Source organism: Culex quinquefasciatus, chromosome 2 (genome assembly GCF_015732765.1).
Source record: "Culex quinquefasciatus strain JHB chromosome 2, VPISU_Cqui_1.0_pri_paternal, whole genome shotgun sequence".
In the NCBI taxonomy this organism is placed as follows: Eukaryota; Metazoa; Arthropoda; class Insecta; order Diptera; family Culicidae; genus Culex; species Culex quinquefasciatus.
In genome coordinates, this window is record NC_051862.1 from 59,324,272 (window position 1) to 59,351,788 (window position 27,517).

The 27,517-nt window shown below is 34.2% G+C and overlaps 1 protein-coding gene and 1 non-coding gene across 2 annotated transcripts in view; one reads left to right on the plus strand and one right to left on the minus strand.

Moving 5' to 3' along the window:
* Positions 1-19,646: 19,646 nt before the first annotated feature.
* LOC6052171 (protein king tubby 1) overlaps positions 19,647-27,517 on the minus strand; it is a 55,641-nt gene continuing 47,770 nt past the window's right edge. Inside the window, exon 6 of the mRNA XM_038256503.1 lies at positions 19,647-20,293. Within this exon, the coding sequence (XP_038112431.1) occupies positions 20,024-20,293 (270 nt within the window). The 3' untranslated portion in view covers positions 19,647-20,023. The remainder of the gene's footprint in view (positions 20,294-27,517) is intronic.
* Trnap-agg lies at positions 20,592-20,663 on the plus strand. The gene has a single exon. It is a non-coding gene; the product is annotated as a tRNA-Pro (tRNA).

Sequence of the window (27,517 nt, forward strand, 5' to 3'; positions counted from 1 at the left end):
TTTATATTCGTTATGATTTTGAAATCATACTAATAGCTCAATACTATTAAAATCAATCTAAACAAGGATAGCACTTTTAGATAGTTTAAAGATTTTTTTTGTTCTTTGTTGTGCTTTGAATTTTAAATGCACTCAAACGCCAAAATCAGTTTTCAAAATGATGTTGATATTTACCCAATTGGTTTCCAAGCAGGACGTCTAATTTTCCCAGGTTTTGAGATTCCCGGAAAACGGGAAAAATATTATTCCCGGAAAGTTTCTAATTTTTGAAAAAGTCATAAAATCTATGTTTTCTTTATATTTGTTATTTTTTCAAGCTTTAAATTTATAGAATTATCTCAATACTATTAATATCAATCTAAACAAGGATAGCAGTTTTTAGATAGCCTAACATTCCAACGCCCAAGGCTCCAAAAAAGTTGGAACGGTAACTTCAACTCAATGGTTCTCGGGCATAACTCAACCAATCAACATGATTCTTCTTTCCAGTGATTTGTTAGGATTTCTAGATGATTCTAGAACTTTGCAGAGCTTAATTTGATGAAATCTGTAATGTTTGCGATCAAAAACATCGTTCCAACTTTTTTTTCGCGTGTAAAAAAAAAATTCGCCAAAAATTCCGCGGAGGCAGTCGTTTTAAATTTTTTTTGCTGTTCTCTGTTGTGCTTTGAATTTTATATGCACCACGTTTCTAATTCAAATTAAATAAGTATCTTATAAATATTTATTTTTTAATTATTTCTATATGACATGACTAAAACAGCTTAAAAATTGGTTTAAGATGTCTAAAAAACAAAAATGACAACAAAAAAATGGTACCAATTTATGTAATATTTTAGAAAAGTTTAAACTTATTAATTGTAATACTAATGTAATTTCCAGGCCAAATTAAGATTTTTGTTTAATTCCGGGAATTCCCCGTACAACATATAAAAATCCCGGGAATTCCCGGGATGGACGTACTATTGCCATGCACGTAGTTTTGTGCATTTGACAGTTGTCATTCGATCCAATTCTCAATATGCTGGAAGCTAGGCAGTAATTCCAAGTTATTTTTATAAATTTGAGCAATTCTGCGTGATTTCTGGAAATCGCAAGTAATTCTGGGAAATCAAAGTAATTCATGACATATTGCCAGTAATCCTGGTAATTCCATTTAGACTGGTCAGTAATCCTTAATGCTGGAAACCCCTTGGAAAAAGTTAAAAAAAATCGGTGCATTCATGTTGATATCACTCAAATTTCTTATGAATATGCCTTGAGGACTCTAACCAACTATATTTGACCAATATTTGACCTCCAATAAAAAAGAATTCGAACCAAATTTACCAGATTTATAACATTCTTTGAAATTACCACAAAATCCAAGCTTGAAACCCCGATACGACCGAAAGTAAATCTTTTCATTGTATAATTTGTCATGAAAATACAGAAACACATTGCCCGGATACAAATTTGAGCATTAAACAATGCAAAACATAGATTATTTATTTAATAAGCTGTTTATTACCCAATAGGTTCCAAAAATTATTTTTTTCAATCCTCTGCCACATCACACTATTACATTTTAAAACATTCTTGAATTATTCACATTGTAGAAAACAGTTTTCTGAACAAGTTCCATAAAAAAGTTTCAGTTTTGGGTCAATATACGCAGAGATATACCCAATTTCCTGAAATAAATAGTGCCTTTCTCCAAAATTTCCTAATTCAATTACCTTTCACATGATGGGCACTGCCTACTAAGATATTTTTTATGATGATAATATATTATTGAAACATAAAAATTATAACAAGTTTTGACGAAATTCATGAAAATTATTCTATAGCATTCATTACAAAACTCAGTAGGCAGTGCCCATCATGTGAAAGGTAATTAAATTAAGAAATGTTGGAGAAAGGCACTATTTATTTTAGGAAATTGGGCATATCTCTGCGTATATTGACCCAAAACTGAAACTTTTTTATGGAACTTGTTCAGAAAATTGTTTTCTTCAATGTGATTGATTCTAGAATGTTTTAAAATGTAATATGTAGTGTGATGTGGCAGAGGATTAAAAAAAATATTTTCGGAACCTATTGGGTAATAAACAGCTTATTTATTAAATAATCCATGTTTTGCATTGTTTGATGCTCAAATTCGTATACGGGCAATGTGTTGCTGTATTTTCATGACAAATTGTACAAAGAAAAGATGTATTTTCGGCCGTATCGGGGTTTCCAGCTTGGATTTTGGAGTAATTTCAAAGAATGTTAGAAATCTGGTAAATTTGGTTCGATTTTTTTTTTATTGGAGGTCAGATATTGGTCAAAGGTAGTTGGTTAGAGTCCCCAAGGCATATTCATAAGAAATTTGAGTGATATCAACAAGAATGCACCGATTTTCTGTGACTTTTTTGAACAAATATCCCATAAAATCTAAAAATATTCCTGAAAAAAAAAGTTGCTCTAGACCCCCCGACGAAATATTTCGCTATACCCCGCAAAATGTCGGGAAAGAGCCCTTCTTTCACTGTGCCAAATATCAGACATACCGAATTTTTTATCATTAGCTTGTTCTAAAAAACACACCGTGTATTGTATGGATTTTTCCTTTGTTTTTATTTCACATTTAAACATTCTTTATGTTTGAATTTAATTCTTATCATTTCTATATTGATATTTTCAGAATCAATTATTAAACTTGAAAAATGTGCCAAAAGCCACTTAATTTAATTTTTTAAAGTTTTGGCTGTTTTTAATTTGTTACATTATTGAGGATTTTGATCAAAATTAATGTTTCATGAATGAGTTAGCAAAAATAATGTATTTTTTTCAGAACAACTTTTCAATGATGAAGTTTGTTGAAAAAAGAAAATTAATCATATCGAAAATAAAGATCGCTGTAAATATAACTAAAATATTAAAAATGATTCTAAATGAGTCAAGAAATCAGTCAGCAATTTTTTCATTTACTTCAATAATTCCAAGAAATTAGAAGAATGACGAATTAAAAACTATCAGATATTTATTTTTCTCCACTTTTTGAAATTTCGTGTCTTTAAAATCAATTTGAAATGTTTTGTAAAATATTTGAATAGAGATGCACAACAACGCAAACATTGTTTTTTCGTATAGAAGATTTTATTTCAAATTTCGTATCAACAAGCCGGGTCCGATGGCGCAGTGGTTAGCGTGGTAGCCTCTCCACCCCGGTATGGCCTGGGTTCAATCCCAGACGGACCCGGTGGCTTTTTTCGAGACGAGATTTGCCTGATCACGCCTTCTATCGGATGGGGAAGTAAAACGTCGGTCCATTTGCGTAAAAGAGGTTATGAGTGACTCACCACACATAACCTTCGGACGCCTAGAAATGAGTAGAAACTTGCAACAGAGCCCACAAAAGACCCGGGGTCGTTAAAGTGGATTGCTTTGCTTTTTATCAACAAATGTTATCTTGTCTCGTTAATTTTTCAAACTTGAAAAAATACTTGTAACGGCGAAATTTGAATGTTTATTTTTTTGTTGATGATATCAGGGTATTTAATTTAAATCGACAAAAACAATTACAATACAATTTTAACCAAAACATAATGAAAATAAATTAAATAAACACATCTTTGAAAGTTATCTTTGCTTTTCTTTCTTAAGATCAAAATATATGAATCTTATTTGCAACACTAGTTTATTTTTTGTTTACTTGAAACATCTTAATAAAATAAACTTTATGAAAAAAATGTACTTTTTGTACTTTTACCAACAATAGTTCCGCCCCGCCACTGCTTCAGAAAAATCAGATCTGGCCCGCAGGGCCAAACGGTTGGGGGTTGGGTTGTGAATCATAGAGAAGTGTTCAAAGTACCTCAAAAAGAAATTTTCATAAAATTTTGAAATGTTTGGAAAGTTAGTTAACTATAGTTAAGAAAATGTTGATGAAAGTCATTATTTTAAACTTCTCATTGTGTCATGATTTTCTCAATGAACATGATTTTGAATCGGAAAACGGAATGAATTTTCGGATTCCTTGGACAATTTTCCACTATACGAAGGTTGAATAAGTTTGTAAATAATAAATAATATGTGTTTTTTGAACACAATTTAAAAAACTTCAAATTCAAAAGCAATTGCAGTTGAACAAATTTCATGTAAAATGTGAAAATTTTATAAACAAAACTAGTTTTACCGAATTTGAGGCAAAATTCCGACTTTTCAACAATTTTACCAAAAATTTATATGTATTTTGTAAAAAAAAGCTCATAAACTTAGTGAACTAAATATAAACATTGATTTTTTTTTTTCTTAAAAACTATATCAGCTACTTTAGTGATGGTACATTTAACGTACAAATAAAGTTTGAACATCCTAAATATGATTTTAAAATGGAAAACTATGACTATCAAAGTCATCCCGAAATTTAAACTAAGAATTTTTAACGTAACTATTTGTCTAAACACTATTAAAAAAACTGTTTGCCAAAATAGTGCATGGACTTGTTATAAAAATAATAATCTTGAGAAAAACTTTACCTCTTGGAAAATATTCCAAAAACAAATTGAAATCCTATAAAAGTCACCCCGGTTTACGGTAAGGCTAATTGGATAAAGGATTTATTTTATTTTATTTTTTTTACCCCAGATTTTTTGGATATTTTTAAGAAGATGAGACAACGAATGACGGTTAGCGTTAAAGTTCCCGTCTCGTAAAAAAAAATCTCGGAAATTCGCGGATATAATTAATAAATAGTTCCCGGTTCACCGGAAGTATGACAATTTCGCAATAATTAGCATCTAAGTTTTAAAGAGACATTAACAAAATAATTTGACTTATTTGAATGTTTTTATTGAAATTGCCACATTTTTCAAAATTGCAGGTCTTAAGGTCTATTCTAGATAATGCGTCAGAGTTAGATTTTGCTGCTTTGTTTGGAAACATAACCTACGATATTATGGAATGAAAATAAACTAATTATTAGAATAATTAGTGTTAAGTAAATTTGTTAAATAGTTTTCGAGAAATCATAGTTTGAAGTAAAATTTTCACTGAGCTTCACTACCACAGACGTTAAAGGGTTAAATATGAAAAAAATGCAATATTTCATCCTGATTCAACCAACCCAAATTTTCGTAGTAACTTTCCAATAGGGCGAAACCTCAAATGTAAACAAACAGTATATCTGTTTCGCTCTAGTGACAGTTCAAGTTAAGTGTGAGTGGGATAGACCGTTTATTTACATCCAAGGTTTCGCCCTATAAGAAAAATAACTACGGATTTCATCCATTTTGATAAATTCAGTGTCTAGTAATAATTAAACCCATATTTTTTCAAATTTTTTTTCCTACTCTTGACGAAGCAACGAATTTTGAGCAACTGTTTTTCTACGAAAAACTTTTCTCCTCTTATTTTGTGTTTTTCTTGTTCCATTTTTAGTATTTATCTTGTTTAATTTATGTTTGTTTTTTTTTATATTATTTGGCTTACTCTACCATCTCCTATTATTACCTTTTGCCTTTTTAGTTTTCTCATGTTTGTCACTTTATAATTTGTTTGCTTGTTTTTAACATTTTCTGCTATAAATTTATACCATTATCATTTAAATTGTAGAAAAATGCGCGAAGGGGACTGGGACATTACAAAAATTACTTCAAATATTTTTAACATAAAATAGAGAAAATGTTAGTGAAAATCACTGCCAAAGTTGGCCCCAGAAAAAAATACATTTTTAAAAACATTGGCAGAACAAGTCAAACTTTCAACCCTCAAATTTTCTTAAAATTTTAAGAGTTCTTCTTTCCAATGCTTTTTAAACATAAAAAAATGGTTGGAAATTTGATTTTTGTCGATTTTTTAGAACGAAGTCCTTCTTGAGGCAGGTTGGGCTGAAGAGGGTTAAACGTTCTAAATCTCGATTTTGATCTTGGCAAAAGTGGTTCAAGTTGCCTCTACAATTTTATTTAAAATAATTTTCAGAATATCAGAAAAAAAATCCAATAGATTCCTAATTTCCTGAGATTTTTCGGATTTTTTCAAGAAATTTGTTAAAAAAATACCGTTTTCCAGATTTCCTGTTTAATTTGTTTGAAATCTAAAATTCTGTACCTAACACGTCTATTTCCATTGAAATTTTGACGTTTTTCGGATTTTTTTAATAATTCCAAAATGTTTCAGCCCAATTATATAATTATTGCTCACTTCAAAAACCAAAACAGTGCCGAAAAGTATTACTTTTTTACACAAGAACGTTTCAGCATCCAAATGAGTGCTACAATGAACTTTTCGGCTTTTGTCGGCTTCATATCTTCTGCTCTATATTTCCAGCTTTTTACTAAAATATGAAAACGGCGATGAAAACACGTTGGAAATAAGTTATTCATTTTTTTCAATGTTCAACTTCCGACTTTCTCGACCTACAACCTGCTACACGGAGAAAAAAGAGTTCCCAAAATCGCGAACAAGCGTTCATAAAAATTGGAACCTCGAACAAAGTGTTCATATCCCATGGTACGTTTTTGAAAATTTTGGGTACTCTTTTTTCTCCGTGTATGTTAAAAGCATTAGGCTACTTGGCTTTTCGGTCATCATTCTTAAATATTCGAAAAAAAAAACACCGTGAAGATGTCATCTGGTTTTTCATCTTTTTGTAAATCAAAAAACGCATCATTTAAAAACAAATCGCTTCAATTCACTTAATTGTAAACAACTTACCAAAAACAAATACCATACTTTGTATTTATTTCAAACGACATCCATTGAAAGTAGAAGCATCCCATTCCGCTCTGAATGGAAAACTATTTAATACTTTTACAATTCCACCGACCTTTTCACAACTCCATTTGCACCTAGTAAAACAAACTTTTAATTGATTTTTTTTCCTTTCAAATTTTCCCATTTATTTCCATCCACGCGCGCTCGCCTGTACCATTTCCCACCTGTGGCTCTTTTCTATCACGACCTATTACAGACACTTTTCTATCGCACCTGTATCCCTATTGAAACTGCAAGTCTGAAAGTGTTGTGAAAGAGTTTTGATACGTTCGTTACCGGGGTGAATAGTGTTGTTAGTGGGGATAGACGCGTACAAATTAATTACAAATAGTGTAATCTGATTTTGGAAAAATCGAGCTTTTTTCTTTACAATTTGTTTTCGCTATTTGTATACACTCATTCCTAACGAGATACAGCTAACTTTAGTTATCTACAGTAGACAGCTTACAGAAGTTTTGTTAACTTTTTTCATCCGACAGTTTTTAAAAAGTTTGATTTTCGTTCCGGGTCTCTTTGAGCCTTCTTTTCTATTTAGGAACCTATCCAGTGGTAATAAAATTCAAATTATTGAAGCGTTAAACGGTCTCGCACCAAAAAGAACAATGAACATTGTTCGAATAATTGATCACTCAACTAATTAATTTTGATTTCCGTCACTAATTTGTATAATTTCACAGTTTCGAAGCACCAACAATGCCTGCCCGGTGTGGTTAACAATTAAAATCAATCTGTTTCAATTTGAATATCCAATTTCCACCTCATAGCGATTACTGGTTCCAAATTGGTTGCACTTGTACCGCACTAATTAAATTACCGGGCCTTTTGAAAGCGTTTGTGATGTTGATGAAGTGGAAGATTTAAAAGTCCAAAACAGCAATGACCACCCCTTCTTCTGGGGAGAAGCTGCAGATAATGCTCATCGATATCAATCATTCTGGATGGGGCGCCAAATCCAAGCGATTGGCAGCCAGGATTAAACGCTGCAACAATCTAGTATAATTGCTTCCTGAATGTCACTTAATTACGGCCAATTGCGAATTCATAACGCAAATGCTTTCGGTTCCGCTCCCAACAATTGACGTTTGAGATAAGTGGACTCAGAACTTTTTACAAAAAGTTTTCAAAATCTATTAAAATTGTTGGTAAGTTGTGATTGCAAAATTGCGAGGAGATTTCGTGACTTTTTTATAGAAAAAAAGAACAATTTTTGAAGGTTTATATTTTTAACATAAAAAAATGCTTTGGGAACACGTGGACATCAACTTGTCTCTGACGCAATTACATTTCGACCGGATAAATTGATGTCCATCAATCCATCATAACGTCCTTTTACCCGACGACGAAACCCCGCAAACCAGCAAATCTCACCAAACGATGGAATTATCTCAATTTGGGTGGGGGAGTTGGAAAATTGCATGGTCCAAGGGGGCGGGGGGTCGAATCATTTTCGGACCGGAGATAATAAACGGCTTTGGGTGTTTATCGCGCCGGATAATGGATTACAAGTTTTTTTTGCTGCTTGTTTTGCCAGCCAACATACCCTTAAAAACTTTTTGGTTGGATTTGCGTGGGTGGAGCCATTTTGAGTACATAATTACCACGAGATCAGCGAACAAAAAAAATACCGCTAATCCTAATTAGGCGGGCCTTGCGGTGGCGGATTTTGAGTGGTGGATGATCCTCGCCTGTAATTAGTAATAAATCTGGTGCTTGTTGTTTATGCCGAGTTGAACGGATTAATTATTGAATTGGGAGGGATTTGATGCGTTGCATAAATACACCCGGGACAATCTTGTAAGCCCATTATGATTAAATTATAAGCTATTTTCTAAACCTTGCAAAGCTTTTTGACGCAAAGCACATTGATTTAATAAATGCAATATGGTTGCCAGTTTACACAGTTACATCAAAATCAATTACTTTTCCAACTTTGACCAAAAAAGAACAATTTTTACGAGTGCAATAGCAATAGAATGGCATAAATAAGGTTCTTACACAGAACAAAATTAATTCCCGTATTCGTGTAATCGTGAGTATTGTGTATTTGCACTATAACCGTGAATATATTCCTTCGTGGTTCTCAAATTCATGATCACTATTCACGATTTCAAGAATAGATTTTTTTTTTCGTGTAAAACAACAGGATATAAAGGAAAGTTGCGTTTTGCATTTCTTTTTCCCGAATTTGAGAGTGTTCCAAATATGTGGGAGACTGGATTTAATGAAAATGTAACTCAAAATACCTATCGAAAAATTCACAAAAAAAAAAGATTTTGGAAGTATTTTCAACAATATTTGACGTCTCTAGTGTCTTATTTTAACATATTAACACTATTTTCAAAAATGTTTGTTTCGGTAAGTTACTATTTTTATAAAAGTTATCAAACTTCATGGAAACTATGGAAAAATCGCTTATATCATTTCTTATCACCCTTCAACGTTGTATTAGACGAAATTGCTTGTTTTCTAAGGTACTCTGGAAAAATAGTCGAAAAACATTTTTTTAAGGGGTTACATACATGTAAACTGACAAAAATGTCAGGGGTTGGTATTGAAACACACTCAAATTTTTTTTTAGTTTGTTTTCAGGGCATTAAAATAAACAATTTTAACTATTATCAACATAAATTTGAAGACATTTGGTTGCATCATTGACGAGATATAGCTATTTGAATTTGGCAGTTTAAAAAAACGGGTGCCACGATATCTCAGCACTGCTTCGACCAAATCGGCTCAAAATTTTTGTGAAGACTCATTAAACCAGTCCCGTGTGCATGACGAAAGCCGATTTAAAAAAAGTTTATTTTAAAAAAAGATAAAAATATTTTTCTGTTTTTCATATAAAAAATAGTCAGTTTTTGATTTTTGTATTTTTTAAAAAAAGCTAAATTTCAAAATCGGGATCCGTCATGCACACGGGATATATCTTGAGAGTCTTCACCCCAAATTTCAGCCAATTTGGTCTAACCAATCTCGAGATATCATGGCACCCGTAAATCAACTCGGTGTACCGAGAAAAACGCTCACAAAGTTTGACAGTCCGCTTTGCGCATGGCAGAACTTTAAACTTCAATCGTCTTCTATTCACTTAAATCATGACATATCTTCATGAAACTTTCAGGAGTGATTGGAATTCATCTATTTAAAGGATTTAATATATATTCGGAAATATGAAAAATTGAGATTTTCTACATGTGTGTAACCCCTTAAGAGCATCAAAAATAGTTTTCAAATATTTTGTTTCATCAACCAAGCATACAACATTCAAGGGAACAGCCCAAAGCATAAGCAACTATCGTCAGTGGGGGTGACATTGGGTCTGGAGGGTGAGATTGGATCAAAATTATTTTTTACGGATTTTACCATTTCTCAGGAAATGAAACTAAATTCTGTTCAAAGGGTTGTGTAGGGGACATCAGATGACTTAGCTGAAAAAATCTTGTTCCTAGAACAAATCCTGTAATTTTGGCAGCTGTCTAAAGTCGAGGTACATTTTTGACCAAACATTACCTCTCGAAAAATCCTAAAAATACCTAAATGTTTGAAAACCTCTACTTCAAACATTGTAGCATGTCAATACGATTCCCTCAAACAAGAAATACTGTTGGATGACTGGTTTTTACCATATCTTTGATTTTGAGCATCATTTTAGTTTCAATGTCACCCCCTCTAAGGGGTGAGATTGGGTCAATTTTCAAGCGATTGGCATTTAAGTTAGAGTTCATCAAATTCCACCATATTTTTGGAAAATTTTAATAAACTATCTAAGAACATTTCTTCGTTAAAAGTTTTTCAATGTTATTTAAATTGTATTTGTTATTAAGAAATTACGAGAGGTGTATCGTTTTTTGACTCATAGTGGCATGACCCCGACTGACGGTAGACTGAATTCATAAATATGTATGATTATTTATGGATTTTGGCGCTATAGTTATATTTGTCATGCCACATTGTAGAATAGTCTCGGTTCCACACCAAATTTAAAATTTTGCGTAAACGATGTCTTCACCAAAATATATTTATTGTTTATTTTATTATCGCTCTTTAAAATACTATGTGCAAAACAATTGCAATTTTGCTAAAAATATACTTCAACACCTTGATTATTTTTTATATTTTGAATAAAACTATGTATGAATTTTCGATGATCAAAGAAGACATTTTGCATTTGTCCATACAAGTCTCAATACTATTTTGGCAGATAAAATATTCAAATGAGGATCTGAGAACGGATTTTTTTAAAGCCATTTGTTAAATTTTGGTCAGATATTTCTGCCGATACAGGAGGTGGCCTTCAAGAGAAAAATGGATGGATTTTTCAAGTTTTTATTGTTGTTAAGTTGTGAAAATTGCTGAGGAAAATGTTGAAGGAGTTGAGTAGTGAGTGAAGAGGGCGGGAGTAGGCAACGTTTGCTGAGATTGGCGGCTCGATTTCTGAGCGGCTCAAAATGCAGGCGGCTCGAGAAGTCGCCGGATTCGTGAAGAAATAGTGAATGTAATCGCTGCCGGTTTGACGGATGATACTGCTTTTCGGGTGAGAAACTTCCAATTGGAAATATGGAGCAGCCGTGACGGTGTTACGGTGTAAGCGAATGATCCTGGGTTCGATTCCCATCTGCTCCAAACGAGAAAAATCAGAAAATATGAATTTTTGAAACTCTAAACATGAACGAAACATCAAATTCGCTCGAACCGGGGTTCGATCCCCCGTCCTTTGGATTGGTAGAATTAGGAATACTGTTACTATCAACTATATACGTGCTGGGTCTTTGTCCATTTGACAAGGACTCGGAAGTGCTAAATAACGTTTGAATCCGATTGATGCAAACGTTCTTTAGGGCGGGGCTTGTCGATTCATGCTGAAGTACCTCGCGCACGGCTAGCCTACGTAGAAATGGGTAACCGAAGCTCGGCAGAGCTAACACCTGCCAAATGCCTATGCGAGTTATTTGCATGTATAGGATTTAAAATCTAAAATACATGGAAACAACTCAATTTGTAAGAAGCGACCGCGTGGTCCCGTTTGGTTTGGTGTGCAACCACACACGAAAGAAAAACGAAAAACGAAACTATTGGCACTACGCCCCCCGGGGCATGGCCTTCCTCTAACGTGGGATTTCTGCTCCAGCGCCTCTGACGAGACAGGAGAAACCGGGACCGACGTTTTACTTCACCATCCGATAGAAGCTCAGTGGATAAGGCGGGAATCGAACCCGCGTCTCATAGCATCATCGGGATCGGCAGCCGAAGCCGCTACCCCTGCGCCACGAGACCCACACACACAAAAGTCAAATTTCGAAAAGATCAGAAGATTCAGCGCTCTAGAGAAATTGAAAATTCGACCAATGAATTGCAATGGTTGCTGAGATACAGCCAAAGAAAGGAAACAAAGAGATTTTCTCTACATTACCAAAATAGTGTCGATTTTTTTAGTGACGAAAAATCAGCAACTCTGCTTCCGATTTATTTATTAATATTTTTTTATTTTCAAAGTTTTTAAATCAACTTATCCTCACATATAACGACCTAAAAGTAGTACTATTGCAAATTTGGTGCGGCCCGAGGTTGCTAAAAGACAAATTAGAACCACGCTCTACTTTAAATTGAGCCTGGGAGTTGGTAGCATAAGTTTGAAGTTCATTTTCGTGTTGAAACTAAAAAAAAAGATAAAAAATCGTTATCTTATTGTTTTTCTTTTTTTGAAGATGTGAAGATTATTTTGTAAGTATGTTGTTTTTGTATGCATTTGAGAGCAAGATTTTTCCAAAACAATGTTTTTAAAAAAAATAAATTAATATTTATAAGGCAGCTGAAATCAAATCTTTAAGATTCTTGTCATTCATCGTTCGTTAGTTGATAACGTTCCTATGCTTTTCACGGCATCATTATTATTTTATTTTGTTCATCTTGATTCGACTGCTAACTAACGTCTTTTCTTCGGTTGTACTGTAAATAATTTTGGCTTTTAGCACAATTTCTGTTCGCATCATTAAATTAGTCCCGATTTTATATTTAGTTTTTTGTTCCATTTTAATTTCTTACTTACTGGCTAGCAATAGGGCGATGCCCCTGTGCTCTCTTATGCTAGCTAACTAGAAAAACCAGCAAGCTTAGTACAAGAGAGCACAAAGGCATCGAGGAATTGGGGGGGAAACCAATTTAACTGAAAATTTCAGAAGGATTTAAAATTAAAGGAATGAGATATTCACATGGATAGGAAGGAAAACCAAAACCCACTAATTTTCAACTAAAAGTTTCTTAACACACAATACAAAACTATGTACAGGATGGCCTTACGTAGCTAACCTGAAAGCATTCGCACGCAACGTTGAGGGGCGACCTCATTTTGAGTGACTCTGTTTTGATACAATTTTTGTCCAACTACTTCTTTTCTAACCGTTTTTTTCTGTTTTCTGTATGTTATTTTGATTATGACACAACCATTTCCATTTCCTCGTTTCGAGTCGCAATGTTAGTTTTTTTTTTGTTCGATATTTTTTTTGTTTACTTCTAGTTTGAAACTTCTTTGTAGTTTCTTCGCTACGTAAGATTTTGATGATGAATAATCGCGTATTTTTTTTCTAATTTCACCGTTTTAGTTAACTGAAGATTGGGCAAGCATGATGCTATGTTTGTTTGTTTTGTTTATTTCAAATTTACAATAAATATTTTGTTTATTCCTACCAATTTTCGTTTTTCCGAACGATGCCTCGCTTCGCTTGCAGTTATCTTGTTTTAATTTTCATTATGTTTTACTTTGTTCTGCATTGTTCACTACCTCACTTTGAGCGCGAACATTAGGCCTGTGTTTTTTTTCTTCTTCTTTCAAAGTAATGAGCAATTATTGTACCTTGTCATTGAATTCTCAGTCGCTAATACTGCTTTCATTGTTGTTGTTTTTCTCTTGTTTTTTTGTCTTGTTTTTGAATCTATACATAAATATTTTAAATCTTGTCTTTTCATTCACAGTGCTACTACTCTCGAATTTGTAACTTGAGTCTTACGAATGTAAACTTTTGCGATCTTTTTTCGCACGAGCTGAGTTCAATAGGAGTTTAAACTAGTCAAGCCATTTGACTACTCAATCAACCTTTAATAATTTAATGCAATACAAAAAAATGCAAAAGTTTTAAAGACCCTATGAAACCCAATATTTTCTGGGTTGGATTTTGTAGATTTTGAATCGAATAGAGTCCTTTATCAAATGATTACTATTTTTTTCTCAGGATCGATCGATTCAGATTTTTTCCTGTATGGACAATTGTCCACAAGGGAGAGGAAGGGGGTCTCAAATTTCCAAACATGTGTCCACGTGGCTTATGGATGCCCCCTTCATGGGAAACATACACAAGGAGATCCCTATCGAAAGGTAATACTTTTTGATACAAGGTCTGAAAATTTAAAGTTTTCAGCACTCAAATAGGTGCTGTAAATTGAACCTTGTATTGAAATTAATACTTTTCAATACAATTTTGGTTTGAATTATGAAATGACTAAACACATGGACTTTTGACTTAAAATCCCATTAACGGTGCACATCAACCAGAGCTTTTGCACCCAGATTTTTGTTACAGACATTTTAGTATCTTCAAAATTACGGGTACTATTGAAATATTTTTTTATTCATCCCCTAAAGTACTGTCCACAAAATGATTTACAACAAAGTTTGACAAATTTTACAATCCCGTTGTTGCAGGATTGGGTTCGTAAGTTAGACAATTTTGAAATAAGAAGAAAACAACTTCCTTCGTTGCTGTGCACCCTTAAAAGCATGTTTTTTTTCGGAAAGCAGAAAAATTGTTTGCAACTTGTGGCATAAACTACTAGGGGAAAACTTTTCTACCTATTCTCGTCACATCTGTCGCTATTAAGACAACATTTTCAGATAGATAGATCAAGTTTTTGTATACGTCACCCTTCAAAATTTTCCCAAAAAAAATCAGGTAAAAATCATTTAAATCATTTAAAGAAAACTCAATCGATTGTAAACTACCCGGGCAGACGGTAATAACAAAATTCATGCCATTTCAATAACAAATACCGTTAAAATAACAAAACATGTTATGGAATCTTCTTGAAAAATCATTTTTTGCATAAGGGTTTAATAACAGTTTATGTTATCATAACAAAATTTGTTATTGGTCTGATATTTGTTGACAGCCAAAAAAACTTGGGAATAACATTTTTTGTTATGGAAGAATACCGCCAACTGTTATTGGGATGATCGGATTAGTTGTTAAAATAACAAAAAATAATAACAAAGATTTGTTCGAAGAATAACTAAAAATATTATTGGTCCGTTATTTCAATAACAATCCAATAACAAAAAAATCATAACGACGAATAACAAATCCTGTTATAAATAACAAAAAATGTTATTGGCCTAGTATTTTCGAATATCAAAAAATGTTATTCCCAAGTTATTTCCGTCTGCTCGGGTACACTCAACCCCCGGTGGTTAGTTTGACAAAGTCAAACTAAAAAGTGACGAACTGTCACTTTTTACACGGCGCTCACTCACACTATCAAAACAAACGTTTGGTAGTGTGTGTGAACTCCGTGTAAAAGGGATGTCAAACTAAAAAGTGACCACGTTCGTTTGACAACAGTTGATGTCAAACCATCGGGGTTCGAGTGTATAGATAATGTATTGTTCATTTTATAAATTTTGAACTTCGGGACCACAGATCGAAAAAAGACATGAAACTTTAGAGAGGACCATATTTTCTTAAATTAATTTATATTTTGCATTATTTTTTTACGGTATAAACCATTTCGTGAGAAAAATGCATTAACTGCATAAATGTTTTGAAAATTGGAAAAATATGGTTTTGTTCATATTTATTTCATCTATTTCATTCATTTATCTATCACATTTCTTATTATCTCATAATAGTTGTCCATGCAAGTCTCGATTACAATTTGCTGCCCATAAAAAGGGTATTTAAATATTTGAAAATCTGCATCTCAGGGAGAGATTTTCTGATCGATTTGGTGTCTTCAGGAAAGTTGTGGGTTAGGATGAGAACAATTCATAAAAAGCACATTCTTAAAAAAAATTGAGTTAACTTTTTAGGGACCATTTACGCTCTCTCAAATATTTTTTTTTTTCGCTTTATGGCCTATCTACAATCACTTAGCTTAGAAAATTTCACTTAGCTTAGGAATTTGAATCAATGGAAATGAAGCCGAGCTTCTACAATGGAAAAGTAATCAAATTAGAAACTGACGTATGGTTTGAAAAATTTCAAAATCTAAGTTGACGTTTCAATATCAAAGGTAAACAAACAACTGCATAGCAACGTATATCAGCCCAGCAAAATTTCTAAGTTGATTGTGGATGACGGCCGTAAGTTGCGTACTTTCCTAAGTAACTACTTTACTTAGATGTTCTAAGCTAAGTGATTGTAGATAGGCCATTACACAAAAAAATCTTTTTACTAAGCCAAACGTAGAATTATTAATTTAAAAAAGACAACAAGCCGAGAAAAACACGCGACAGACTAGTCCCACCCATGAGACTTTGGGTTAGAATTCCACGGAAAAGTGTATTTTCTTCAGTTTTCCAAAATAAAGTGATAAATTTAATTAGTTTTCTGATAGTTCACATGATTTCAAACAAGACTGTATCTCTCATTTTTTTTCGAAATTACATATCCCAAGTATTTTTTTTTTAATCTTAGCTCACTTAGCTGTTACAACCACTATAAAGCCTATCAGCCAAAACCTACATTAAAACCACTTAGTCGTAACAAACTCCCCAGAACCGCGATAAACTACTCTTAAAACCAAAAAGGACCTCCGCAAAAGGTTGTCACGGCCTATTGATAAAACCTACACAGGAGTTCAAGGCTTCACAACTGAATCCTAACAACCTCTTCAAAGCCTTAATAAAACCTTTGTTAAAACCTAGTCAGGAGTTATGGAAAAATCACATTTCATACGTCTTCAAACGTGTTATGCCAAATAGGTTTTATTTTGGCAAAAAATAAGTCTTTGTCATACCAAATGATATAACGGTGATGGTTTGCAAAAATGGCGATGATAAATAATAGATTTTGGAGGTAATCAAAATAGTTTGAAAGCTTATTTCTCGGAGGCTCAAATTCAGCTGCGGTTGAATTTTTATTGATAAATGTAGAGGATAGAGGTGGGCAAAAAAAGAACGAGCCGCTCAAAGAGCCGGTTCATTGAAAAGAGCGAACGAACCACGGCTCACAAAAAAAGAACCGCGGTTCTTTTTTAAACTCCGGTCTATTAAAAGAACCGTTCCAGGATGGAATAATTTTTAAACTTGTTATACATATATTGAATTTCCAACAAATTGTAGTGTTAAACTAGTTTTTGAGTATTGAAAATGCAATTTGAAGTAAAAAAATTATCCCAATTTTTTCTCTTGGTGTAGTTTTTCAATCCTAAAGATAAAAAACAGCAGGTTGTAGAGGTCCCGACATTTTCAGATCTGAATCGTTATATTTCTTTGGGGTGTTTATAGCAACTTTCTCATCAATATATCGATGCCGTTGTGCTCTTTTGTACTAAGCTTGCTGGGATTCCTATCCAGAAAGTATATGAGAGAACACTGGCATCGATGCTTTGAAAAACTCTCAATAGCATTGATGCAAATATTTGAACACCACTTAAAGGTTTTCAAACTCATATTTTCAGTTTCCTACTTTTTTTTAAATTTTAGAAGTAAATGATTTCACAAAATAAAAAAAAAACATCATCATTGAATATAATTCCAGTGTGAAATAGCTCAGAAAATCACACCATTCTTAAAAATAACCCTTTCATTCATATTTTGAAAAAGAGCGACGGAGCCGTTCAAAAGAGCGGCTCTTTTTAATGAGCGAACGAAAATGAGCGGCTCCTAAAAAAGAGTGGTTTTGCCCACCTCTAGTAGAGGAGATAGAGCCAAAAAAATCAACTCGCTTCATAAAAAATTATTGTTTTGTAATTATAGTTTTTAAAAAAAATATTTGAATTATTTTTAAACTTCTATCGCTATGTTAATTATCTCAGATATTCAGTATAAATGTGTGTTATCATCAAATTTAAATAAAAAAAATCACTATTCTGTTTTTTTAAAGAAGCATGCGATAAAACCATTTGGTATGGCATTTCCCTCGGGGTTTCAAGACTCTTTTAAAACTTTCATAAAACCTTATTGAAAGCCATTCGGCTTTTATTGTCACAAGGTTTTATGTCCGAGGCATTAAACCCTGTTAGAACCTACTAATTAGCTCTTGCCTATTGGATGTGGTGAATGCCCAAATAAAACTCAAAAGCAATCAAGATGCTACCGTAAAACTTCAATAAAACTAGGTGGTGGCCAGTTGGTTTAAAAATGTTACTTGGGATGGCTCGTTCCCGTGTCGTTGTGTGTCAAATCTTCAAAAATCTTTTGATTTCGGTAGGGGCAGGGGGGGCAGAATGGACCAGGGGGGCAGAATGGGCCACCCTTGGTTTTGGGCTTTAGAAAGGATTTAGACCAATTCTAAGGCAAGGGTCTTATAAAGAACGTCAAATAACTTCACCATACCGAAAACGACGTTTGAATTCATTGTATTTTTCGAATTATGAGCAAAAATGTAAATTTATAAGAAAAACCACGCAAATGTTGTTTTTTTCGAGGTTTTTAAATAAGCTTTCTAAAAAGTTGGATTGTTTGAAAAAGTTTGCTCAATGCTTATAACGATACTAGATGTTACTACCAAGGTATACAATCAACAACGGAACCTTAAAATCATTTAGAGGCTTGGTGGTGGAAGTGTTAAATTAAAATCCACTTGGGGGCAGAATGGACCACCCTTTTCCTGCCTTACAAAAACAATCAAAAGTTATGAAATTTGGATTACATGGATTATTTCACTCCTGGTAGGTTCACAAATAACGTTAAATGCAACATTAGTTGATTTTTTAGTTGTTTTGATGCTTATTTGTGAAAATAGTGACTTATTTCAACATATTAAAACTATTTTCAAAAATGTTTGTTTTGGTAAGTGACTATTTTTATTAAAGTTGTCTAACTTCATGGAAACTATGTTAAAAAGTTACCTTAAGTCATTTCTTATCTCCCTTTAACGTTGTATTAGACGAAATGGCTTGTTTTTTAAGGTGGCCCATTCTGCCCCGCAGGGTGGCCCATTCTGCCCCGCACCCTGGAAAAGTAGTCGAAAAAACTTTTTTTTTAAAGTGGCTCAAAAATAGTTTACGGATAAAAAATTTCATCAACCAAGTATACAACATTGAAGGGAACATTCCAAAGCATAAGCCTACTACACTGGATTCATAAATTTTTATGTTATTCTATGGTTTTTGGTGCATTTCCCTTAGGCGGTCCATTCTGCCCCCCCTGCCCCTATTTGCATTGCTGATGTAGTCCCTTAATGTTTGTTGCTCAATATTCTTTATTTTATTTTTCAACACCATGAAACGGTTGACAAATTGTGGTCACCGCAAGCCCCAAATTATTCCGATTCATCCTAGCGGGACGAGCTCTCTCTCTATCGATCTATCTCGCTCCTGCGGTCATGGCCGCAAATTTCTGGTTTGGCTTTATTATGGTGACCGATGACTCAGTGGCGCGTAACGACCATTGCGGCCAAGCACGTGTTTGTCCTTTTCCTCTTTAATGGGAATTCACGAAATTATGCTGACAGGCACCACTCGGACTCGAGTGGGAAATCCCCATGAACGAAAAAAATGTAAGAAATGGCCCACTTGCGTGCCAATTGCTTATTATCGTACATTCCATCTCCGTTTGTCGCAGAAGGGCGATTGAGATTTGTGTTTTTCTTTTTACGTGGAAAATGTGAGGTTATGTCTAGACAAAACGTGAAACGATTAAAATCCACTTGAACGCCGCTCGTGCCGAAAATCGATCGCGTCATTTTTTTTTCTTTTTCTAGTCGTGTGAGCCAATTCTTAGAGAAATAATAAAACTCAATAAATACTACGTTCAAATCTCGTGTCCTTAACTATTTCAATCTCAAGCTCTTTACAATTCCTTGCGCGTACTAAAACTACAACTTGAACCTTTCTTTCAGTGTTCAAGCTTGTGTGACTTTTCATAGAAATCTCTATTTGTTACCATTTTTTGTTTGTCTAATTTTGCTCTTTTGCTCTCTATAATTGAAGTTCGTGCGTTCCTCCCCGCTAAACGCTACACTAATTGTACCTGATGAAAGAATTCGCTCCGAAATTCCTCTCCAAAAAAACTCAACTCTCAACACATGGTGTTTCCCTAAAGCCTAAAACGCCCTATAAAACCTCCTCCCTACTCGCAGGCCAGCTTCCCGTCGAAGCTGCTGAGCGCGATCGCAAACGCCTGGAACGCGCACAGCGGGTACCGGAAATCCATCGTGAAAATGTCGTCCGACGTCCGGCCAAACTGCATCACGATGTAGTCCGGGTCGGAGTCGTGCACCAGCTGAAAGTTCTTCACGGACGCTTGCGTGACCCGGCCGTGGAAGTTGAGCACGTACGACTGCGTCTCGTCGTTCCAGATGGGCGTCTTGTTGTGCAGTTCAACGACATTGTCCATGTGCTGTGGAAGGGGAAAGAAACGGGGAACGGAGTTAGTATACTATAGGTGTTGTTGACCGGTGTAAAGGGAAATATGAACTCAAGTAAGACGAAATTACGTGAAAAGGATTTATTGCACGCAAAGGAAGTTATTTGGAAACATGAGTTGGCAATAATACTATGATGATTGCGGAGAAGTGAAACAAGACCAAACCATCGAAACCAACAAATAAAACTGCCCAATAAATACGGTACTGATCGATCCCTTGTTTTGGCAGAAGTTGTTTTTGGACGACTTGTTTCACCCCACCATCACAGCGGGCTCGTTGGTCTAGGGGTATGATTTTCGCTTAGGGTGCGAGAGGTCCCGGGTTCAAATCCCGGACGAGCCCATCGGATCTTTTTTAGAATGGTATAATATCAATTAGCAACTTTTTTCCATGCTTTGTTAACGCACGTGCTTTTTGTTTTTTTTTTTTCAAAAAGTTGACCATGACGTTTGTAAATGGTCCATATTATTTTGGTAGAAGTATAATCTGAAACTTTTTTTATTTTGTATGGTCAATGCAAATTTTATTCTTACACAGTTAAACAAATTAAGGTAATATTACATGGTAATATTACACAGACTTTGTGTCAAAAAAATGTAGTTTTACATCAGGAAAAGATGTAATAATCATCAGTTTCTGTTGAATTTCCCATTTTAATTAATTATTTGAGGTAAAATTACTCAAAAAGAAGTCATCCAACGAAATTTTCCACCTACCAAGATTTTTTTTACTTTGTAGTTTTAGCAATTAATAGTCAATTTGCGAAAACGTAGAAAATTGCTCAAGATTTCTGAGTCTATCCTGCTCACGTCATTTGATGTTTAAAATAGAATCGAGCAAGATAGACTTTTCGACTTTGGCCAAATCACATTGTTTTGCTAGAATTCTTGGTTTAATTTTGATTTCGAGTTCAATAAACTATAAAATTCAAAATAGCTACGAATGAGGTTCGTTTCCATATATATACAGCAATTCCCCACGAAAACAGCATGGAAAAAAACAAAAGTGCTCGGATCGGGCTCAAAATTTTTCTGGGGGTTCCCTGACCGAAATAATTAGACCCGTATTTTTTTGTTTGGCCATTAGGGTGACCTACGCCGTGTTAGGGTGGTCTGAAATATGGCCATTTTCGTCGATTTTCGCAAAAAAACACTTTTTTCGAAAAATCATAACTCCTCGCCATTTTAACCGATTTCAATTGTCTTATACGCAAATGAAAGGTGATAAGTCGGCCTTTCAAAGAAAAATAGTAAGAAGTTTCAAAAATCTAGCCTAACTTATGAAAAGGGCGTATGAAACTTAAAAATGCCGTTTTGACGGTGTCTGGACCAAAGAGCCTATGTCTGGAAATATTTTTATTGGATTCCCCGGACATTTTTACATAACATACTAAAAAATGGGAGGAGTTCATTAACAGGATTCCGAGATATGATTTTTTGAAAATAAAATCCGTGTTTTGTGACGCGCCGCGCGCAAAAACCGGAGAATGACGAAATTGGCAAAAAAACAACTTTTTTCACTAAAACTGCGATAACTTTAAAATTTCAGCGATGACCTATAGATGTTTGGGTACCAAAAGTTGCGTCTTTTATTACAAAAATTTTGGTACCCAGACATCTATAGGTCATTGCTGATATTTTAAAGTTATCGCAGTTTTAGTGAAAAAAGTTGTTTTTTTGCCAATTTCGTCATTCTCCGGTTTTTGCGCGCGGCGGTACCCAGACATGTATAGGTCATCGCTGAAATTTTAAAGTTATCGCAGTTTTAGTGAAAAAAGTTGATTTTTTGCCGATTTCGTCATTTTCCGGATTTTGCGCGCGGCGCGTCGAAAAACCCAGTTTTTATGTTAAAAAAATCATATCTCCGAAACGTGTTAATGGATATCCGCAAATTTTTGATATGTTATATAAAATATTACAAGGAATCAGGGAAAAATATTTTCAGACATGGGCTCTTTGGTCCCGTGACCTTGAAATCGGCAAATTAAGTTTTCATAGGACCTTTTCAAATATTTAGCTAGTTTTTTTTGACCTCAACATATTTTTGCTTAAAAGCCCAACTAATAACATTTCTTTTGAATTGTGGCGCTCTAAAATTGGTTCAGCCGTTCCGGAGATATGATTTTTTGAAAATTGTGGTTTTTGCGAAAATCGACGAAAGATGCCATTTTTGGGACCACCCTATTTCGGATTGGACCACCCTAATCGCCAAACAAAAAAATACGGGTCTAATTATTTGGGCCAAGGAACCCCCACTCCAAATTTGAGCCAAATCGGAGCACTTTTGATTTGGAGACTTCCTGTTTGACGTGGAATGGCTGTATATACATTTTTTTTTTGGCTTTATAAATTGAATATCTTGAATATCTAATATAATAAAGGGCATGCTTATATATTTGATTAAACATTTATATTCTAAGACTTTTTTATTTTCATTCATAAAAAACTGTAACAAGAATGCCTGATAAGAATCAGTGTTACAAATTAAACTCTGCCTGATAAGAGTCAGTGTTACAAATTAAACTCTAAAATTAAACAATATTACAATGTTAAGTGACTAAAAGGCAGAGCAAATAAAATACAGATTTTCTATTGGTAGGGGCAGGGGGGCAGATAGACCAGGGAACAGAATGGTCCACCCTTGGATTTGGGCTTAAGAAGATTTAGACCAACTATGAGGCAAGGGTCTTTTATAAGTCAAATAACATCATCACACCGAAAACGACGTTGAATTCATTGTATTTTTCGAATTATGAGCAAAACTGTAAATTTACAAAACCACGCAACCAAAAAAAACAACCACGCATGTTGTTTATTTCGATGTTCTTAAATAAGATTTCTCAAAAGTTAGATTGTTGGAAAAAGTTTGTTTAATGTTTTGAATGTTACCAGGGGCTATAACGAAGGTAATCAAACAAGTATTGATGAAGTATTGCAAGTCCTGTACATCTAAATTTCATTTAAAAAAAATAGACTTCTATTTGCACTAAAATTTTAACGATTTTCGAGACGAATTTGAAGAGGGGGGGTGGCCTAAACTTTCAAAAATATTTTCAACGGTCTTAATAAAGACAAAAACAAGAAAGGTTAAGCTTATCGTGGACCACTATTGTAAAAAATACCTCCTGAACACATGAAAAATAAAAGTCCACAAATCTGCTAAACCCACATAATAAAATCACCCCTTCGTTCCACATCCGCCCGGTTTGCGCAAGGATAACCCCCAATCAATGCGAGAAGGATAATCCCTACGTCTCGCTCGTGTAATAAATCGGCCGACCCGCAGGGATTGAATTACTTGCTCTGTCTCCATCCGACGAGGTCCTTCATTATATTCATACGCCTTCTGTTTGGTACTGCGGTCGTTTACCATGTGTGACAAAGTTACTTTTTTCCAATTATTTCTGTTGGGCTATGGATAGGGTAAGTTGGGGTGAGACAGATTGTTTTTTCTTTGCTTTTTTGCTTATTTTACTTTTAATTTTACATTATAAACTTGTTACAAAAAAAACTGGATCATGATTCTTCCTAATTAAAATTTAATTTTAAATAAATTAGCAGACCCCACAATCCCACATTGAGAAAATATGCATCTTACGTGAGGGAATGCGGTGAGCGTGTGACCCAAGTAAAAGATATGTCAGAACTTAAACTTGACACGTGGCGAGGGGTTACCTCCCGTATCCCCACCGTATCAGTTCAGGGCTGGTCGAGAAAGTTGAAGCGGGTCGGGGACAACCAGAAAAAGAGCAGAAAATCTTCGTTGAAACTACGAGGCCCCGGTGAGCAAGCAAGGATTAGTGAAAGTGTTGCCAAACATTGAACATCGAAAAACAACAGTCACATTATATGTTTTACTTTATTTGTTCTGATTAGCATTTTTCATATCACAAATCTTCGAATAATCTTGATAATTAAGAACCAAAACGAGTGGTCCAACTTAAATTTGAATGTCAAAAACGCCAACACTGCAAAAGCTGGAAGACACATTTCCTGGAAGGAAATCACCGCACGTTCGCTCGCTCAAGTCATCCGCCATCCACCAGACCGGAACATGGCACACCAGGGTCTTGTAATAAAGGTTTGAATTATTGTCAAACCACACTTAAAAGAAAATTTTAAGATAATCCGAAGCGATTTTCTAACAAATATAGTTATTAAAAGATTAACAAAAATACACACTTTGATTTTTTCAACGAATTCGGTGAAGTTTGTCGGATTTTCAACTGCTGAACAGTTTGGTAAACTAAAATTCGGTAAAAAATGACCGAAATTTGGTAATGAAGATGTGTAAAAACTACCGAATTCAGTAAAAAATCTAAGTATGTATGCTAAATTTTTAACGCCAAAAAAGTCATGGTAAACCAAGTTCATGTTTGCGAGTTTGCAGCAAACAAGATTGCGAGTTTGGCAAACTGTCAAACACAAAAAAAGTGCAAGTTTGTTTGTTTGTTTGCCATAGTCTAATACCTCCTTAACAAAGTTTTACCGAAAATCGGTAAAACGATGAGCAATGAAGAACTTCTTTACCAAATTTCGGTAAGATTTTACCAAATTAGAATAATCGGTAAAATTAACCGAATTCGGTAAAAATATCTAAGCGTGTATAATGAATGAGAACCAACAAAAACTTCAAATAAGACGAAATTACGATTAACTCACACAGAAACAAAATGATGGTAATATTCATCAGGAAATGGTGACAGATTTTGTGGCAAAATAAATGATAAATTTTACCCCAGAAAATGATGAATTTTCATCAGTTTTTGATGAATATTCATCAGGTTCACATTTTTATACATTTTTTATGTAATATTACACAAATAAAGAGGTAATATTCAACCTACCAAATTTTCAACATTCCAAAATACAACATTTTTTTTTCAGCCAATATTTAACCATTCCTGATATTTTTTACAGATATCTGTTCACTAAAGAGCCCTTCTTTCGTGGTGCCAAATATCGGACTAACAGATGTTTTTTTTATCAAATTTTTGAATTTGTTTGAGGAACTTATATTGAAAAAAAACATTTTTAGGGGAATAGTTTTCTGGTAACATGAACTAAAAGTTGAATTTTGGAAGGTTGAAAATTTGATTGGTTGAATATTTCCTCTTTTTTGAGTAATTTTACATAAAAAAAATGTTTAAAAATGTAAACCTGATGAAAATTCATCAGAAACTGATGAAAATTAATCAGAAACTGATGAAAATTCACCATTTCCTGGTATAATATTACACATTTTTCAACACAAAATCTGTCGCCATTCCCTGATGAATATTACCATCATTTTTTTCTGTGCATTGATTTATTGATTTCACAGGTTTCAAAAAAGTGTCCACGTGGTTTATGGATGGTCCCATTGTAGGATAACAGAAAAGTAAAATGATAACGATTTTACAGTTTTTGGATGAAAAACAAGCAGGAAAAACTAGAACTGAAAATTACTAAAATAACCTTTAAATTTTTACATAACAAGGTAACTTTTCAGTTTCCAAAATATTTTAGTTCCTTTCAACATACAAGGAAAAAAAATGATGGTAATATTCATCAGGAAATGGTGACAGATTTTGTGTCAAAAAAATGAATAATTTTACCCCAGAAAATGATGAATTTTCATCAGTTTTTGATAAATATTCATCAGGTTCACATTTTTACACATTTTTTATTTTTTACCCTATACCTTTCTTTAGTAAGAAAGGCAAAAGAGGTAATCTGCCCATATTTGAAAATTCGGCTATTGTGCCAAATCAAGTATTCCGAGAAAAACGCGTTTTAGTGTTTTTCACAAAATCTCCGTCAAGGCAATTTCCCATAAGAGTGGCATATTAGCCGTTTGGTTTTTCGCATCGGCAGCCAAGTCTAAACACTATTTCAGTAAAATTCAAGTTCCAGAAGATGCGTTGGAACATCCTCTACCACCTGGTGCTAATATCTCGTTTTTGTCAAAAGTGGATATTAGCCGTTTTTTCAATGGTGGGCAGTAATATTCAACCTACCAAATTTTCAACATTCCAAAATTCAACTTTTTTTGCTGTCTATTTAAAAAATCAAAATCAAAACGAAAGAATTTAATTAAAACTTATCATACAATTTTATATTTATTTTATGCTATTCAAATGTTCAAAATTAAAAAAAAGAGAAGTAAAAAAGCTCTGTTATCAAGTTATACACTACACTCAAACCCCGATGCACAGTGGGAAAAAGGGTCCAAAAAATTACCGCAACATGATTTCGCGCAAACCATCGATTGCTATACACCAAAAGCTTCGTTTTTGCACCAGGAACAATAATCCGATGAAAAATCGCACTGCACGGACCGGTGGCCGGAGTACAGACCACCGGAAGATCCGGATTTTTGGAAAAAGTGTCAGATTTATCCAATTGTGAACTGATAAGCTTTCTTCTACCATGAATAGTCACGCAAAACAATCCTAGAATAATATTAAATACCATAGGACCCATCGGAACCGGTTCCACTGATCTCCGGTGGCCACATTCGGAACCGCATTAGGAAACAGTGTTTACCAGTCATGCGACGTATCAAACTTCTTGATTTTGGATGGGGACATGAGTTATACACTCCTCTCTTAAAAACATGAATTTTGATATGTCGCAAGAGTGGTTTCAGAAATTTACCACATATGATCTTCGGATGTGGCCACCGGAGAACCTGGGAACCGGTCACCGGAGGTAAAAATACATTTGAAGGATACTCTCCATCCAAAATCAAGAAGTTTCATACGTCGCATGACTAGTTTACGCTGTTTCCTAATGCGGTTCCGGATGTGGCCACCGGAGATCGGTGGAACCGGTTCCGATGGGTCCTATGGTATTTAATATTATTCTAGGATTGTTTTGCGTGACTATTCATGGTAGAAGAAAGCTTATCAGTTCACAATTGGATAAATCTGACACTTTTTCCAAAAATCCGGATCTTCCGGTGGTCTGTACTCCGGCCACCGGTCCGTGCAGTACGATTTTTCATCGGATTATTGTTCCTGGTGCAAAAACGAAGCTTTTGGTGTATAGCAATCGATGGTTTGCGCGAAATCATGTTGCGGTTATTTTTTGGGCCCTTTTTTCCCACTGTGCGATGGTTTGACACCATTTGTTGTCAAACGAACGGGGTCACTTTTTAGTTTGACACCCCTTTTACATGGAGTTCACACACACTACCAAATATTTGTTTTGATA